Source organism: Ovis aries, chromosome 2, assembly GCF_016772045.2.
Source record: "Ovis aries strain OAR_USU_Benz2616 breed Rambouillet chromosome 2, ARS-UI_Ramb_v3.0, whole genome shotgun sequence".
In the NCBI taxonomy this organism is placed as follows: Eukaryota; Metazoa; Chordata; class Mammalia; order Artiodactyla; family Bovidae; genus Ovis; species Ovis aries.
In genome coordinates this window covers 38,339,482-38,357,304 of record NC_056055.1, presented here as the reverse complement: position 1 = coordinate 38,357,304, position 17,823 = coordinate 38,339,482, and the positions used below count along the sequence as shown (strand labels likewise).

Sequence of the window (17,823 nt, the reverse complement as noted above, 5' to 3'; positions counted from 1 at the left end):
GCATTTCAGACTCTTGTTGACCATGATGGCTACTCCATTTCTTCTAAGGGATTCCTGCCCACAGTAGTAGATATAATGGTCATCTGAGTTAAATTCACCCATTCCAGTCCATTTTAGTTTGCTGATTCCTAGAATGTCAACATTCACTCTTGCCATCTCCTGTTTGACCACTTCCAATTTGCCTCGATTCGTGGACCTAACATTCCAGGTTCCTATGCAATATTGCTCTTTACAGCATCGGACCTTGCTTCTATCACCAGTCACATCCACAGCTGGTTATTGTTTTTGCTTTGGCTCCTTCCCTTCATTCTTTCTGGAGTTATTTCTCCACTGATCTCCAGTAGCATATTGGGCACCTACCGACCTGGGGAGTTCCTCTTTCAATTTCCTATCATTTTGCCTTTTCATACTGTTCATGGGGTTCTCAAGGCAAGAATACTGAAGTGGTTTGCCATTCCCTTCTCCAGTGGGCCACATTATGTCAGACCTCAACCCCCAGGGTACATGCTAAAGCAGGGTGGTGGGGTCAGGTACCTGCATGCTCCAGCCCTTTCCCCCTGTGCCTGACCCAAGGGCGGCTTTCCAGTGGGGACCCAGACAGCCCTTCCACTGCCACAAAGAAAAGCCAGTGCACCCTCTCAGCTGCCATCCACGTAATCAGGGCTCTGGGGGGGCTGGAGAGGGGTCCCAGCTGCCTGAGCAGTGACTGCGGCTTTATTTGCTCTCTTTCCTCATTTGCAAGTTGGTTGGGAGATGGATTAACTGGAAGGAGTATCTCTACATCAGGAGGTCAAGCCTGGGAGCATCCCTGCTTCAGGAGAGGTGGGAGGAGGGGTAGCAGGGCTGGGGCTGCATCCACAGAGCAGGAGGGGTCAGAAATAAGAATGCCCCCCAGGGGGGCGGGTCTTGGAAAGAACTGAAGCAGGTGGACTGGGCCTGGGGTGGCCAGTTTTCCCTGGAGTGTCAGGGAGAGCATGTGGAGGTGTGGAAGGGGTGGGCACCTGAGCTACCTGTCCCCTGAGGCACCCTCTCCCCACACACCCCTCCTTTGATGTCTGAGCCTCCTCACATGGCCCCATCGCACCCTCTGGGTCCCCCAACTTGGCCCTCCCATCCCTCTTGCATCCCAGGAGCATCTTATCACCACATCACCATCTTCACATCATCCTCACCACATGGTAACCCTTTGCAAAGCAAGTTCCTCCTCGCCCAACTCCAAAAACCCAAACAGGGCTCTGTACCCAGCAGATTCTCAGCACATAGTATAAACATGTCAAGTGAAGCATTCTAAGAAGACTTGCACGTTGGGACTCCATGGAGAGACACCTGCAGTCGGTTGGCATTGACTCCAAAGGCGAACTCCAGAGGTGGCAGCAGGGAATGACAGTCAGCCATGCCACCTCTGGGCCAGAGCAGGTGATGTGACATCAGATCATTCCAGCCAGGAAGGGAGGGAGGAAGAGTCCGACGGTCCCCAGGAAGCAAACGAGGATAAACAACCAGAGGAATATCCTATCGATGACCATGGCCACGTACCTCCAGTCTTCCTTCACCTGCAGGGGGAGATGGGTGCACAGTGAAAGGGAAGGTGACCCATCCACACGCAGCCCCTGTGAGGATGGTGCTGGGGGCGGTGGCAACCCCACTGAGACCTTGGGAAGCTAAGGCGGTGGAGGGGGCAGAGACAACAGAGATGTCTCAAGACTCAAATAACCCTCACTTAGTGATTTCCACCCTATCCCACCCCTATGACAATAGCCCAGAGCCTTTCCATGGGCTCTCAAGTTCTAGGTTATGGAAGTTAGAGGGATACAGAAGGTTCTAGAATCATCCAGGGGCATGAGCCCTCCCTGGAGGGGGGTGATTTTCAGCACAACACTCAGAAGTTGCAAAATGGTGAAGACTTTGTTTCCCCCAAAGTTGCCTCCCCAACCACTCACCCAGCCCCTGGGAAGGTAGGTGAGGGTATGGCCCAGAGAAGGCTAGCAGGGGTATATGCAGTGGGGGTTGAGGGTTTTGTGGGACTAGGGCTCACAGCCCAGCCACGTGCCTCCAGATTAGATAATAATTAATTTTTCTTATCTACTCAACAAGGCCACCCAGTCATAACCTCCTGGGCTTTCATCCTTCCCAAGGTTGGTGAGAAGAATTCTGTGACCCTGGGCGGTGGCCTTGTCACCTATTATGCAGAACACAGGGGTGGGATGGAGGGGAACTCACTTGGCCCAGCCAAGCTCCTCAGGGTTTGTGGGTAAATAGTGAAGTTGACAAAGTGCCCAGAGCCCAGGACAAGGACAAGGAAGGGGAGCCCACCAGGACAAAGGAGCCGGCCGGTTTGGGGGATCTCCTGATGAACCCCCTCCGCCTGCCTCTGCTCATCCCCGTCCACCCACCTATGGGCACTGGTGGGAAATGGCTGGCGTGAGGATGGCGTGGGGGACCCCTCCTCCTCTGTCCTGCTGCCTCCCAGTTAAGCTGAGCTGGGACAGCCTTTACTGCTGTTCTGCCAACAACTGTCATAAGAGCGGCCAGCCAGCTGTTCTCCATCACAATGTATTCCAGATTCCAAGGCCATGACTAAGGGAGTTGGTCCTTATGGGGGAGACTAGGGTGGTGCCAGCTAACACCCTTGGGGGAGGGGGAGTGGTTCCATTCTAGGCTGGCAAAGTCACCCAGGGGAGGGACCCTCCCCCAGCCCGCACTCACCGAGGAATCAGCATCCTCAGCCCGCAGGTGATCAGCAATATAGTGCACACCCTCCAGGGCCTTCTGTAGACGAGGGGAGAGCAGGAGCCCGCCCTCCAGCACCTGAGCCTCTGCCTTGGGACCCGAGGCCGCTGGGTGCAGACTACCACGGGTGTAGACGCCTACGGAGGGCAACGAAGGACCCGCACACACCCATCTGCCTTCCTCCTCCTCATCCTCTCTCTCCTCCGCATCCACGTTGGTCTCCAGCCAGTGATAAGAGGGGCAGAGCTTCAGATCTGGAGTGCCTCGGAGCTCCAAGGGTGGCAAGGGCCGGCTTATCAGAAGCCACCGGGACACACAGCCCAGAAAGGCCACCCGCACCCAGTGGGGCATGTTGTGGGTGCTGGCAGAGCGGTGGTGGACATTGAGCACGAAGACGGTGATCACAATGGACAGGGTGACGAAGATCATGGTGAAGAGCAGGTACTCGCTGATGAGCGGGATGACCAGAGAGGTGGACGGGATGATCTCGGTGATGAGCAGCAGGAAGACAGTGAGTGAGAGCAACACAGAGATGCACAGGGTGATCTTCTCTCCACAGTCGGAGGGCAGGTAGAAGACGAGCACGGTGAGGCAGGAGATGAGCAGGCAGGGGATGATGAGGTTGATGGTGTAGAACAGGGGCAGGCGCCGGATGAGGAAGTAGTAGGTGACGTCGGCGTAGACCTCGGCACAGCAGTCGTACTTCTTGGTGTTGTAGGTGCCCGTGGCGTTAACGATGGCCCACTCGCCACTCTCCCAGTAGTCCTTCAGGTCCACCGTCTGCTCCATCTGCACCAGGTCGATCTTGGCCTTGTCGTACGACCAGGAGCCAAACTTCATCTTGCAGTTCTGCTGGTCGAAGGGGAAGAAGGTGACGTCGATGCTGCAGGAGCTCTTGTAGATGGCGGGTGGTGCCCAGTGCAGCAGGCCCGAGGAGAAGAGGTGGGCCTTGGTCATGTGGGTCACCACGAACTCCCCATCTGCACTGAGGAGAGGAGAGGCATTGGGGGGCGGGGGGCCTGGGGCGCCCCAGCTGCCCAACCCAGGCTACTCCAGATAACTACCAGCAGGGGGACCCCGATAACACAGCCAGACCATGCCGGGTTGTTGGGACTTGAAGAAGCAAGACTCTTCAGCACACAGACAGCTAGAGCTACCTGAGTTGTCTTTCAAACACCATCTTCTTAACTACAAAAGTAGGAATTTTGAAGAATATAGGAAAGTACCAAGAATTTTAAAAATAATCACTGTTGTTGATGATATATGTATATATATATACATATCACATATATTTGATCATCATCTAGACAACACATATAGAATTTTTATATATTTGTGATCATAGGGTATATGCATAGTTTGATGGCCTGTTTGTATTCATTTAACATTTTAGGGTAATTGTGCTACGACCCCATGGACTGGAGCCACCCAAGCTCCTCTGTCCATAGGATTTCCCAGGCAAGATACTGTAGAGTGGGCTGCCGTTTCCTTCTCCAGGGGATCTTCTCCAGAGGACTCAGGGACTGAACCCATTTCCTGTGTCTCCTGCATCGGCAGGCAGATTCTTTACTGCTGAGCCACCCTGGTTGTTTTTTATTATATCCTCCACCATGTGCTGCAGGTGGTGATGAAACCCCTCTGCTGGAGGTCTTGTCTTTTCTACCTGGGATTTTAGTTTCTTCCTCAGCAGAGACCTGAAAATTTTGCTGGTGAAGAAGGAATCCATCCAGTTAACAGGCATATTTGAGTCAGCTGCCCCCACCAGGGCCACTATAGGGACTGGTGGGGGGGATGAGGTGGGAGACTCAACACCTGCCCTGAGGGAACCACGAGGAAAAGATGAGCCTCGAGCATCTACAGTCCAAGGGAGGCAGTTTGGCAACAGCATTAGGAGGCCAATCAGAGTTCTCCCCAAGAACTACTGGGGGGAGCTCCCTTCCGGTGAGCAAGCTGTCATTTTAGCAAAGCCCTGATGGATGGATGGTAGGATCTGGCAGAAAGCTGGGGTGGAGAATGGACCAGCAGAGCTTCCGTGGAACAAGGAATGGAGGATGAACAGCTATGGCTCACAGACAATGCTTGGGCTAGGGGAACTGCTGGACGGTGAGTTGGGGCGGGGTGGGGCCTCGGTGGGGGTGGTGAGAGAGGAGGCCAGCAGCGTCCTGAGGCTACCCATCTAAGGGCCCATAAGGATGCTGGTGACACTGGGACAGCGGTGACCAGTCCAGTTGGGCTTCCTGGGAGCCTGAGTCCCTGACTGCCCCTGCAAAGTGGCACAATGGGCTCTTAGCCCCAGCCATACTTCCCGCCACAGTTTCCACAGTCAATCCTGAAAGCAGGTGAACCAGAATACACAGAAAGAGACACTTCTTTCCCTTGCAGTAGTTCCAGGGTAGAGATTTAAGCCGAGTGGAAACCGGAATTTTGAAAAGGAGGTACAAACTGATTAGGGCAGAAGTTTAATTTTTGAAGACATCATACTTAATGACCACTAGATGGCACCATGGGCCCCTATTTTGAGGAAAGAGCCAAACACTGTCCCGGGTCTTCTTAACCTGAAGTGGAGGGTTCGGCTGGAGGAAAGACCTTTCTTCAAATGTCTGTAAGAATTTGATTTGAACTTTTGTTCTGTCAAAGGCATTTCCTGTTATAATCAGGTAACACTGGCCTTATTGGCAATCCTAAAACTCCAGGCCCTGGCTGATGCGAGGACTTTGCTCCTGCCCTCTGCCAGAAACGAGAAGCAGAAACTAGAGGGATCCTGAGTGAGGTGAGTGGTCTAACAGTGGCAGTGTGAGACAGTGCGGATAATCCCTGCCGAATGTGTGTTACAGAGATGGCTCAGATGAAAGGGCTCTGGACCTGTTTGGGGCTGGGCAGTATAAAGGGATCACTGTCATCTTCCTGACCCATCTAAGGACACCAAACTTCAGAATTGAATCTGTTTCCCTTTATTCTATTGTTTAAAAATAGCTTTTTCCAAATTTGGGTCAAATGAATTGGGAAATGCTGGGCTCAGGGGGTGTCTTGTCTGTACAACTTCTAACAACATTTAAAATGACATTTTCCAAAGAACTAGGGATGGGGTGCCAAAGGGGTTTTAATGACATACAAGGTTATCTAGAATTATTTGACCACAAAACTATTTTTCATACCTAGTCACATCTCCAGGGACTAGTGCTTTCTGGAGCCCCACTTTAGAAAACATTTTTAGACAAATATCATGCCAAACATCTCTTAATTTTCAGTTCTTGACTTCTAAATAAATAATTACTGGCTACTAAACATAAATGAAGTTATAGTTCTTCATATCTTCCATTAAAAAAAAAAAACTGACCTGGTCCTCTGGGGCTCTCTTTAGATTCCCCTGCCTTCTGTTTTGGGGCTTCTTTAGGGGCTCAGATAGTAAAGAATCTGCCTGCTAATGCAGGAGACCCAGTGAACCCGGGTCAGGAAGATCCCCTGGAGAACTTCTAGTCCTTACACTCAAAGACTGATCTTTTTTGGTTCTGAATACAAGGCAACTATAAATAATATTTTTAAATGTCACTTTCGCTCCCTTCAAAGGTGCTGCCGGGAGATGCTTCTTACCTTTTCCAACAGTCATGCCATCCTGCAAAACTCCCACCCTTAGGCATTGTTTTCACAGCCTGCATCAACCGCATTTTTCAAACAATATTCAGTGTTGGCAAATCTGTGTCCTACTAGCAGAGCGCAGGCACGGATATACAGTAGGTTCTCAGTAAACTTGGGGTGTATGAGTGTAAGCATGAAATGAAAGAAGAGAATCAAGAGACCAGGTGGAGCGTTGAGCAAAGCAGGAGTTTGAGAGGAAGGCAACGCAGCTGGGCCACGAGGGGCCGCGCCTCCCAAGGCCAACGCAGCCCAGCATCCAGTTACCCGCCCCTCACAGGCACGGTGTCCCAGGACCCCAGCCGCTTCCTACTTGTTGTAGAGGACTATGTCTGGGATCCAGATCATCTCCGAAGGGACGCGGAGGGATGTGATGTTGCCGAAATCGACCGGGTTCCAGCGCAGCTTGTAGTCGCTCCACTCCTGTGCGTGGGGAAGGGAGTTCTGTAAGCGGCCCTGCCAGGGAAGGGGGCCTGGGAAAACCTTGGGCAGCTTAGGGATGCTCCGCAGCCGATTACAGAGCAGCTGGAGCTCCTCACCCGATCCTGCAGCATAGAAAGGGCCACGGTGCCCCAAAAGGGCCCTGAGATGGGAAAGAGGAGTTCAGTCGAAGACGACCAAGCTCTCGGTTTGCCCCAACTCTAGTAGTCAGAGTCCGGGTCACATCTGACCATGGGTCACCCTACTCCCGCTTTCGTTATGCTGGTCCCTGGCTGGACGACCCCGGCAAGCAACCTCACTCATTTATAGTAACATTTGTTTTTTTCAGTGCATCACAGCTTACAAAGGTTTTTCACACCCTCTGTCTAGAAAGAGCCTCAATGGGAAGAACTGGGCAAAGAGGGCAGAGCAGGTAGAAGTATTGCCCCATCTAACAGATAAGGAAACTGAGGACCAGATGGATAAAAACAACATACCAGAGTTACACAGTTGAGAAAGGAGAGTCAGCTGAGAAAGGACAGTTTCCAACTGTGCTCCAGAGCGCCCCCCAATAGCCCTGATTCCACTGGCTGGTTCAAGTGAATCTGTGTTTTTCAAGTGAAGCTTGGAGGGTACACCGTCAACAAGTGGCGGCTCTAGGGCTTGAACCCAAGTCTCCGAGTCGTCAAACTTGCCCTAATTCTAGGGGTCATTTTCCTTTTGTGCATTTGCACTAAAATAGTGCTGTGGTGCACTCTTGAAAAGGCTCCCGTGCATGGTAACCTTTCCCCTTCTAAGGATAGCTGTGAAACATTTACACAAACTCATCAACTGGGTAGGGGTCCAAGAAGGCAAACAGGAGGCTTTGCAGGAGGCAGGTGCATGAGAGGAAAAGCATTGATCCTGCTCAATGATTCCCAGACTTCAAGCACTCAAGCCCCAACTTCACAAGTTTTGCCCATATATATGCACCACCTTAGCAGTGTGTTAGCATTTACTTAGCTTTAGTATTATGCATTTACTTAGTATTTTCCTTTAAATTGATTCACTAGTTTAGTTTAGTTTAGTTTAGTCCCTCAGTTGTGTCCGACTCTTTGCGACCCTATGGACTATAGCCTACCAGGCTCCTCCATCCTTGGGATTTTCCAGGCAAGAGTACTGGAGTGGGTTGCCATTTCCTTCTCCAGAGGATCTTCCCAACCCAGGGATCAAACCCGGGTCTCCCATATTGTAGGCAGACGCTGTACTGTCTGAGCCACCAGGGAAGTCCTAGTTAAGCTTACATAAATTTTTGAATTTTACATCACTGAAGTAGCTGGAAAACCCACACCATTTGAAGCTATCTACTGAAATATACATGTATGACTTTTTAAAAAGAGGTTTTGGAGCCAACTAAAATCATCTCAAGAAACTGCCACTGGTACCAAAACCATGCTTGGGAAGACATTGGCTTAGCAGTGGTGCTAATTATTTGTGTGTAGGTGAAAGCTTTGGAGAAGGAAATGGCAACCCACTCCAGTACTCTTGCCTGGAAAATCGCATGGATGGAAAAGCCTGGTAGGCTACAGTCCATGGAGTCTCAAAGAGTCAGACATGACTGAGTGACTTCACTTTCACTTTCAGATGAAAGCTTAGACAGAAAGAGAAGCCAGATTGCAAATAGGAAAGATAAAAATGTTCCTAAAATTGTCATGATTTTTCAGGACATTGAGGAACCATTTTGAAAGGGATTGGCCTTTGCAAATATTTCCCTTTCCCCCAGTCCACTGTGTGTCAAGTTTTCAGATTCGACCAACAGTGTAGGGGCATCCACACCAAGATGGGTTATATTAATTGGCAGATAGATTGTAGTATCCCCATTTTACAGATGGGAAAAGTGAGGCTTTGAGACTAACTTGCATGGTATCACAGGCTGGTCAGAGGCGGTGTGGTTGGCCTGACTCCTGCTGCGGTGCTTCTTTCTCTCTTTACTACCCCAGTCCCTGAAGCCAAGATAACTGGTCCACAGGGACAACTGCAGTCACCCAGGTTCAAGATCTGATCTTTGCACTGCTGTGGCTTCCCAAGTCCCTTCATGACTCTGCATCTCATCTGTAAAGAGGAACCTCATGGCCCCTGCAGTTCCAAGGTCAATAGCATCAGAGGGGTCTGATCCATGCCATCCATCTAAACATCCAGTTGTAAAGCCTGAATGGCCAGCAGATAGACCCCCCCACCATCTACAGCCTAAGGAGCAGGAATGGCATACCCGCCACTGACCGAGTATCCCTGGTGGTCCAGTGGTTAAGAATCTGGCTTGCTTCTGTATAGCACAAAGAACTATAGTCAATATCTTATAATAACCTATAGTGGAAAATAATTTAAAAAATAATGTATGTGTATAGGTATAACTGAACCACACAAAAACCTACTTTTTAAATTTAGTTATGTTTATCCTTTTGCCAGTTTTTCTAAATGTCCTGTGGACATCTAATAACAGCATATGAGATACAAAAGTTTAAATATATTTGTGTGGGATATAAGATTTATACAAAATAATATAAATGGAAATCTATCATATTTAAATTGTTAATAACATCATTCAAGATGCTCCTATTCTTATTTTTTCTGCACTTAATAAAATATTCTCAGAGAGATGTTAACATGTGTCACTATTATATTTTTTCTTTTCCTTTATATTTCTTCTGATTTTTGCTTTATATATATGTTAGCTTCTTTAGTGTTTAGTGTCTAATGGTTTATGACATCTATTTCTTTGTGCATTGTACCTTTTTTCATTTAAAATATTCATCTTTGTTTCATTTAAAAATAAATTAATTTAAAAAAAAGAATCTGGCTTGCAATGCAGAGGATGCGGGTTGGACCCCTGGTCTGGGAAGACCCCACATGCTGGGGAGCAACTAGGCCCATGCACCACAACTACTGAACCCACGTGCGGCCACTACTAAAGCTTGAGTGCTCACCATACTCAGCAACAAGAGAAGCCACCACAATGAGAAGCATGTACCCTGCAACTAGAGAAAGCCCATGCGCAGCAACAAAGACCCATCGCAGCCAAAAGTAAATACATATATTTTAAAGTGACTCAAACAGAAATGTCCATCAAAATTCTGATGGTTATGGTTTTCAAAGTGCCAGCCTCTGAGATGGGGAGAGTTAGGTTGCCAGTGGGTTGGGGAGAAGACGCCATGGGAGGGACGTAGGCAAAGGGCTGGGCCCTCTTTCTTGTCTTCTCCCATCTCCAGGGAGAAGACATCTTCAGGGTCTGGGGAAGGGTGAGCAAGGAGGAGGGCAAGGGAGAGAGATCTAAAAAGCCCATGCACCCGAGTTCTGCCCTCGTGAGTGGCACATCAAAGAGGGCCGCTCACCCATTACCAGAACTGATGCTGAGCCAGTTTCTGGTTAAGAGGCAGCAACTACATTTCCTATCTCTTGGGACCCTTTCTCTGGGGTCCCTGGACCATTGGGTGAGGAGTCCAGCTCCTCTTCTGGAGAGAACAGATGGAGAGACCCTGAAAGTGCCAGGAGGAGAAGGCATGGCTGGGCCTGGCTTCCAGAATCTTTCAGAGTCTTCCAGACATCCTTGCTGAGGGATGGACAGGTGAGTGAAACCACCTTGGACCCTCCAGCCACCAGCCAAGTGCTGCCAGGAGTCTCCAAGCAAAGCACTAAAATGCCTGGCCATGAAATCTCTTGCTATAATAAGCTATCTGTTGCTTTAAGCCAGTGAGGTCTGGGGAAGCCTGTTAGGCAGTGTAGACACAGAGCACTTGGTGTTCTCCAGTAGAAGGAGCCTGGGATACACAGTGGGACACACCTGGCCTCTCTTCTAGCACCCTGCTTCTATTTCCCTCAGCTGTAAAGCGGACAGAATAAAACTGCCCATGTTTCCAGTGACAGTTCAGTGAGCTGACCTGCAAATGTAGCAGGGATGTAGGCAATGTCCATTCCCGGAAAGGGAACCACGTGGCTCTTGTCAGTGGAGTCTCTATACTGGACTCAGAGCCTGGCCGCAGGAGCGCAGCCCCTCGCAAGAAGCGGCCTGAAATCGGCTGGCTTTGGAAGGGTCCTGAGTGGCAAGTCTCAGGCAGAAGGTGAGTTTAGAATCATGCTGCTAGTGAAAGAGTCCTGGGAGGGTATGGGGCTCATGAGTTCCCACCCTGCGCCTGCCTTGCCCCGGGGAGGGACACTCACCTGCTTTAGCCAGACGTTGGTAGTCATCATTTGGTTCTTCTCATCCTGACCGGTAGTGGGAGAGAAAACAGTTAGACTGAGGAGCGAGTCCCAGGAAACAGGGCAGAGTGGGAGGAGCTGATTCAGGATCCCACTCGCCAAAGAAGCTTTGACCTGATGCCCCAAGTCCAGCCCACCCTCCGCCCCTCCTGATACTGCCCTCCTCACTCAGATTCTTCAGGATCACACGGGCCTCTGGGTCCTCTGGGCTTATGTCAGGTGACACAAGGAGGGCATTTAGAAAACCCACTGCTGCCAATCACCATCCTCCCTGGAGGGGCTCCAGGGCTGAGAGTGGGAGGGAGACTGAACACCTGTGATGCTGAAGGGTGATGCTCTGACTGAGGTGGGCTGCGAGCGCTGGAGATGGGGAGGAACAGAGGAGCCCTGGAAAGGGGTTCGTGCCCAGGGCTGATCCCAAGGGGGAAGGATGGTAGGACAGACGCACCACATCGATGAGCTGGGCGATGGACAGCCCAAAGCGCACGATCACCACGTCCGAGGTGTTGGGCACCGGTCTCGCCCAGCGGTTGTAGCCCCTAAAGAGGTGTTTGAAGAGGCGGTCCTCAGCGTGGGTGTGGGGGGCCCTCTTCGAGGATACTGTTGGACAGGAAGGGAGATGGGGGTTTCCAGGTGTCCGTGGTGCTGGGCACTTGGCTCCCTCTCCCGTCCAACCAGAGCCACTCAGCCTCACTGAACCTTAGTTTCCTTACCTGCAAAATGGGCACACTAATCCCGTACCTATGTCAAAACACTGCTGAGAATGAAATATAATAACGTCTGTTCGAGCTTACAAAGCAACCGATCAGTGCATAGTCGGCACTCAAGCAATATCAGTTACTCTATGACTACTGGATAAGGACTGATGCTGAAGCTGAAGCTCCAGTACTTTTGCCACCTGATGCAAAGAGCTGACTCAATGGAAAAGACCCTGATGCTGGAAAAGATTGAGGGCAGGAGGAGAAGGGGGCAGCAGAGGATGAGATGATTGAATGGCATCATCGACTCAATGGACATGAGTTTGAGCAAATTCCAGGAAATGGTGGACAGGGAAGCCTGGCATGCCAAAGTCCACGAGGTCACAGAGTCGGACACAACTTAGCAACTGAACAGCAACAACAACGGATAAGGGGTGAAAACAAGTGCTCAGAGGGGTGCAAAGCAGTGGGAAGAAGTCAGACAGAGGGAAAAGATTAAGCCTGAAACTGAGGAGACCCAAGGGACAGCAAACTGTGAGAGGCACCTGATTGTGAGGGGTGAGCTGGCCCCGGGAACTTTCACTCCCATCCCCTTATAAGGAACCTCTAATGCTAACCATGAAATTCTCTGCCACTCAGAGAATCTCCTCTGTTTTTCCTCAAACCACTGGTATCTGCTCCTTCTCATCAGCTAGGTAAAGTGTCCCCAGATTGTCTGATGGAATCACCCTTGTCTGGTTTCACCCTGTTTTGCAAACAGCTTCATCTCTTCAGGGTTCTCCTGCCTGAGTAGATCGAGAACCACCGCTCTTAAATTCAAAACATTGATAGCAGCTGCCATGTATGTATCTCAGGTGCTAGTCACTAGCCTTCATTCCAGGCCACACCCCCAGGAGCCCTGGGAGGGTCACAGCACAGTTAGCATTTTGCAGATGGGGAGAACTGGGCTTGCGAGGTTCAGATGCCGCAGCGAGCGCCCCCTACCATCCCGCGATGGAACAGCTACCCTGAGACTCGCGGGTCACCACCAACCCACTTGCAGCAGTTTCAACCCGAGGCATGTGCGCTCGCATGTGTGACAGGATGCCCTGGGGACCGCCCCTGCTCACCTGCCGGGATCAGAAGAAGCCACCAGAGCCCGATCTTTGTCTTGAACGGGATCACAAGACGGGAGGGACCCATGGCTTCAGAGGAGGGGTCTGGCGGCTGCTGGACATCAGAAGGAAGGCCGGGTTGGGCTTGGCTGTGGGTTGAAGCTGGGACCACTCCCCCAGCAGGGCCTGGAGAGCTAGCACGGCAGAACTCCCTGGTTCCTTCTCACCTCAGAACCTGAGTGAGCCCAGCAAAGTGTTCTTAGGGTGATGCCTCCTTGACACAAGAAGGCATCACCTCCAGTGCCTCACACCTTTGACCTCATTTGGACCTCCCATCAATCCTAGGAAGGTACAGGGAAGGGAATAGTATTATCCTTTTTATTTAAATTTAAAATACTGATGAACAGAAAAATTGACTGATTTTCCCAAGGCCACATAGTTATTGATGCTTTTGAATTGTGGTGCTGGAGAAGACTCTTAAGAGTCCCTTGGACTGCAAGGAGATCAAACAAGTCTATCTTAAAGGAAATAAACTCTAAATATCCACTGAAAGGACTGATGTTGAAGCTGAAGCTCCAATACTTTGGCCACCTGAGGCGAAGAGCTGACTCCCTGGAAAAGACCCTGATGCTGGAAAAGACTGAAGCAAAAAGAGAAGGAGGTGGAAGAGGGTGAGATGGTTAGATAGCATCTCTGACTCGATGGACATGAATTTGAGCAAACTCCAGGAGATAGTAGAGGACAGGACAGCCTGGTGCGCTGCAGTTCATGGGGTCGCCAAGAGTCGGACACAACTTAGCAACTGAACAACAACACAGTTAACAATTGATGAAGTTGGAATTCAAGCTCACATCTCAGCTTCTCAACTATAACGTGTTCTAGTGCCACTCAGCGGTGGCAACTAGAAAGATAATTGTGTATGGGCGACTCGGCCAGTACTGGCCTGTGTTTTGTAGGTTGTGACTGTCATTGCTCTGCCACAGTCATAACTAAGGTCTGTGAAAGACAGGTGGTGACAAGGCCCAGGTGCCCTACACCAAAGCCAGTCTCACCTAGATCCAGAGTTCTAGGAGGTTCCTCCATGCACAGCTTCACTCCCTTCTCCTTCCAACCAGTATCATGGCTGCAGATCCCAAGACTATAATCTGTTTCACCTTCCCACCAAGGGCACTAAATAAAAGCATTTTTTTTTTCCCCACTCATAAGAATAGGGGGAAAAGAAGTAGAAATCAAGTCATGCTGAACTTGCACCATATAAAGATTCAACCAGAGACATCCAAGACCCTCTGGAAGAATATGCAAATGAGATTCAGTCGACTCCGGTGGACATATTCCTGCAAGAAGACTCACACTTGCATATCTTGTAATTAGTCCACTATGATAATTTAATTTGTCACTGGAAACCAAAGGAGAAACTCTTCCGGGTAATTAGCAGTAATTAGAGTAAATTTCCACCTCTTGTTAGAAAGATATGAAAAGAGAAAGAGCCCCAAACCCTTTAATCTTCTACATGCCTGGACTGGCAGGTTAGGGGGGTGGTGCCTGCAGGGTGATGACCCTATTTGTAAAGTGGGTCTGGATGAAGGGGGTGCACCGGAAAACTATGCAAGAAGTATTACATATATAAAGGACTCAAGGCTTCCGTGTGGCTCAGATAGTAAAGAATTTGCCTGCACTGCAGGAGACCTGAATTCCATCCCTGGGTCGGAAAGATCCCCTGGAGAAGGAAATGGCTACCCACTTCAGTATCCTTGCCTGGAGAACTCCATGGACAAACGAGACTGGCGGACTACAGTCTATGGGGGTTGCAAAGAGTCAGACATGTGACTAACACTTTCACTTTCATTTCAAAGGGCTCAGACATGCTCACTGGGCTTGCATTGCCATGACCAGAGCTCCGTACACCCCAACCCAAGTCAGCCTCTCTTGCCCACATCCTGAACCCTGATTCCACTGAAGTTAAGGTGGTATGCACTGACTTCTTCGTCCATCTTCCCACGGCAGATGGTTTTCAACTTCTCACACTGTTCTACTCTTTTCACAAGGCTCACCTTCTCCACTCCAGTACTTTTGCCTGGAAAATCCCATGGATGGAGAAGCCTGGTAGGCTGCAGTCCATGAGGTCGCTAAGAGTCAGACACGACTGAGCGACTTCCCTTTCACTTTTCACTTTCATGCACTGGGGAAGGAAATGGCAACCCACTCCAGTATTCCTGCCTGGAGAATCCCAGGGATGGGGGAGCCTGGTGGGCTGCCGTCTATGGGGTCGCACAGAGTCGGACACGACTGAAGTGACTTAGCAGCAGCAGCAGCAGCAGCAGCAGCACCTTCTCCATAAAACCTGTTTGCATCTCGCTGAGCCCCTGTCCATTACCCGGCACATCCCCAGGCACGGGAGTCATTGCTCTTCTGTAACTGTCAATACCCCAGAGAAAGTCCCTCGGTTAAAGGAAATAATAATGTTTCTTCTTCCAAATCACTTCATCAGAACCGCTTAGGCAGTGATAGAGAGAGCCTATTTCTAGCTTTCTTATGATTGGCTCAATACGTTGATTAATCATAGAAGCTTAACCTCTCAAGGTTGGATGGAATCTTAAAGGTCATTTGGATTACCACACCAGCTGGTCATTTTCCTGGTTATTTTCTTTTACAAATTCCAGCCTCAGGGGGAAAAAAACAGCAATGATAGAACTTGCTACCCTCCAAGCCAGTGAATACCATGGATGTCTGTTAGACTTTATTCAAGGATATGGAATACTGAGTGAATAAGTAAATGACAAAAGAGGAATAGTGATATTAAAGACACAGAAGCAGATTCAATAAAGTAAAGCCAATAATGCCTGAGATGGAGCTACCTTCACAGTGAGAGGAAGTGACTGCCACTGGACTTGTACAGCCCCAGCAGGGACAACCAAAAAACTAAAATTGTTATAGAGGCAGGCATCTTCCAGCAGTCTGACATAGACCGCACCCCCCCCCCCGCAAGTACCCAGAAGCTGCTAATCCTCTCATATTCCTTTGAATCACCCACTTAATGTCCACATACCCACCAAGTTACCAACACATGCCGGGGGCGGAGGGGGGCACCTTTCTTACCTGTGACCACAGAGAAGACAAGCCATTCAACAAACCAGCCCAGTTTGGAGGTTCTGATCAGCTGGCAACAGTTCCCCCTCCACCCCAAGAATAGAAAGGCAGGCACAGACCAAGGCTGGGTGACTTCTCTTCCTGGTCAGACAGATGCTGGGGCAGGACTTGCCTCGGTGCGTGAGAGAGGTCTGACTCTGACAGGCAGGTTGTCTTCCTGGGGAGGGCTGGTTAAGTCCTGAAGTCAGGCTGCTATTTCCAGGCTCTCAGCTCTGGAGGCAGAGAAGCTGCACATTTAAGTCCTATAGAAGAGCCTGGCATGGAGGCTTCTGCAGGTAAGAGTCAGGCAGGTCCAGGGCAGGGATTGCCAGCTTGGCAAGCACACAGATTCATGCTCGCATTCTGTTTCTCTCTCCCTCTATCTCTTATACGTGCACACACACACACACACTCTAGAGGGGAGGAGGAGGAGCCTCTGACTTTCCAGTCCGTGTCCAGTGGGGACCGACAGCAGATTGCTCACCCTCTGCGTGGTTACCAGGATGCTTCGTTCTTTGCTCTGAAGGATTCTGTGCTCCAAGATCACTTCCTGGGCCCCCGACCCTCACCGTTAGATGGGGAACCTCCTGGGTCCATCTGTCGATAGAGATGTGCAGTTTTGAGTAAAGCAGGACCACGGAGAGGGCTGCAGGTCAGCAACCTGCCGTCCTCTCCTTTCTCTCCCCCAACTAGGAACCACCCTCCCAGCCCCTCCTCCTCCCCGCAGCCAGCCTCCTGCAGGACCCGGGGTCACTCGTGCTGAGACCTGGTTTAGCTACAGCTTTCCTGTCTCCTCCTCAGCCCCCTTGCCAGTGACCTTGCCTTCAATTTCCCAGACAAGTAAGGTCACTTGACTTCAAACCAGAAGCTGACCCCTTGCCTCCTTCTGGACCACATCAAACCAGGACTCCTGTTCCTCCTGCCATGTATGGTATCTGGTGGAACTTGACCCTGGGGTTCTGACAGTGACTCCATCTATCAAACGTCCCCAGGCTTCCTCATCTCTTCCTCTCCTCCTTGTTCTTGCCCCTCAGCCCATAAGGAAGCTCATCCTCTGTTCTAAATACACCCTTTGGGGTCTGCTCCCTGCTGTCTCATCTCCCATATATTGTTAAAAGCCAAGGACCCAGGATACTACTGCCAAGGTTTTGCTTCAGGTTCTGCTCCCTAAAAGCTGTATGGTTTTGGACAGGTCTCTGGTAGAGCTTTCTGTGCCTCAGTTTCCTCATGTGTAAAAGGGGGATGTGAATACTGGTTGCACTGAATAAGTGTGTAACGATGAGTAAATGAGTTAGTATAAATAAAGGTCTTAGAAAATGGAAATTATACATGATACATATATGTAAGTATGTAAATATACATGTGATACATATGTGTGATATCTACAAATATGGGAGCCCTGATGACTTAGTGGTAAAGAATCTGCCTGCAATGCAGGAGATACGGGCTCAATCCCTGGCTTGGAAAGATTCCCTGGTGAAGGGGATTGCAACCCACTCCAGTCTTCTTACCTGGAGAATCCCATGGACAGAGGAGCCTGGCGGGCTACAGTCCATGGGGTTGGAAAGAGTTGGACACGACTGAAATGACTAAGCACTCACACACACACATATGTAAATATATACTCTTATATATCATATTTGCAAATATAAGAGTATATATTTACATATGTGGAGATGATAGATTATCTTTTAACAAAAAGATAATAGCCCATAAAATACAAAAAATTTAACTACCCATATTCCCGCTATCCAGAATTAATGAAAGTTAATATTTTATCATGTGTACTTTCATATTGATATATATGGATATATATTTAACTCTGTGTGCATAGAGTTAAAGTATTAAAGGCATAAAGAGAGAAAGATTAAAGGAAGGAAGGAAAGGGG

At 49.7% G+C, this 17,823-nt stretch overlaps 1 protein-coding gene across 5 annotated transcripts; it reads right to left on the bottom strand.

Annotated features, from left to right (window-relative positions):
* Positions 1-1,209: 1,209 nt before the first annotated feature.
* Positions 1,210-16,294, bottom strand: CHRNA2 (cholinergic receptor nicotinic alpha 2 subunit). 5 transcript variants are annotated; one of them, XM_012118654.5, is made up of 7 exons: positions 15,905-16,294; positions 12,824-13,043; positions 11,465-11,616; positions 10,978-11,022; positions 6,677-6,786; positions 2,707-3,715; positions 1,210-1,553 (listed from the first exon to the last, which is right to left on the bottom strand). In XM_012118654.5, the coding sequence occupies exons 2-7, from the start codon at positions 12,894-12,896 to the stop codon at positions 1,428-1,430; spliced, it is 1,515 nt and encodes a 504-aa protein (XP_011974044.2). In that variant the 5' UTR covers positions 12,897-13,043; positions 15,905-16,294; the 3' UTR covers positions 1,210-1,427. The 5 variants fall into 5 exon arrangements, with proteins under 5 accessions (XP_011974044.2, XP_042099048.1, XP_027820112.1 ...); XM_042243114.2 differs by having other exon boundaries at positions 11,465-11,555; XM_027964311.3 differs by having other exon boundaries at positions 12,824-12,923.
* Between the last annotated feature and the right edge of the window lie 1,529 nt (positions 16,295-17,823).

Excerpts from the sequence above, each read along its gene's own strand:
- CHRNA2 (XM_012118654.5), bottom strand. The coding sequence starts at position 12,896 with ATGGGTCCCTCCCGTCTTGTGATCCCGTTCAAGACAAAGATCGGGCTC. Across the intron at positions 11,617-12,823 it reads GCTTCTTCTGATCCCGGCAG|TATCCTCGAAGAGGGCCCCC; the intron begins GTGAGCAGGGGC and ends CCTGTCCAACAG. Across the intron at positions 3,716-6,676 it reads GACATAGTCCTCTACAACAA|TGCAGATGGGGAGTTCGTGG; the intron begins GTAGGAAGCGGC and ends TCCTCTCCTCAG.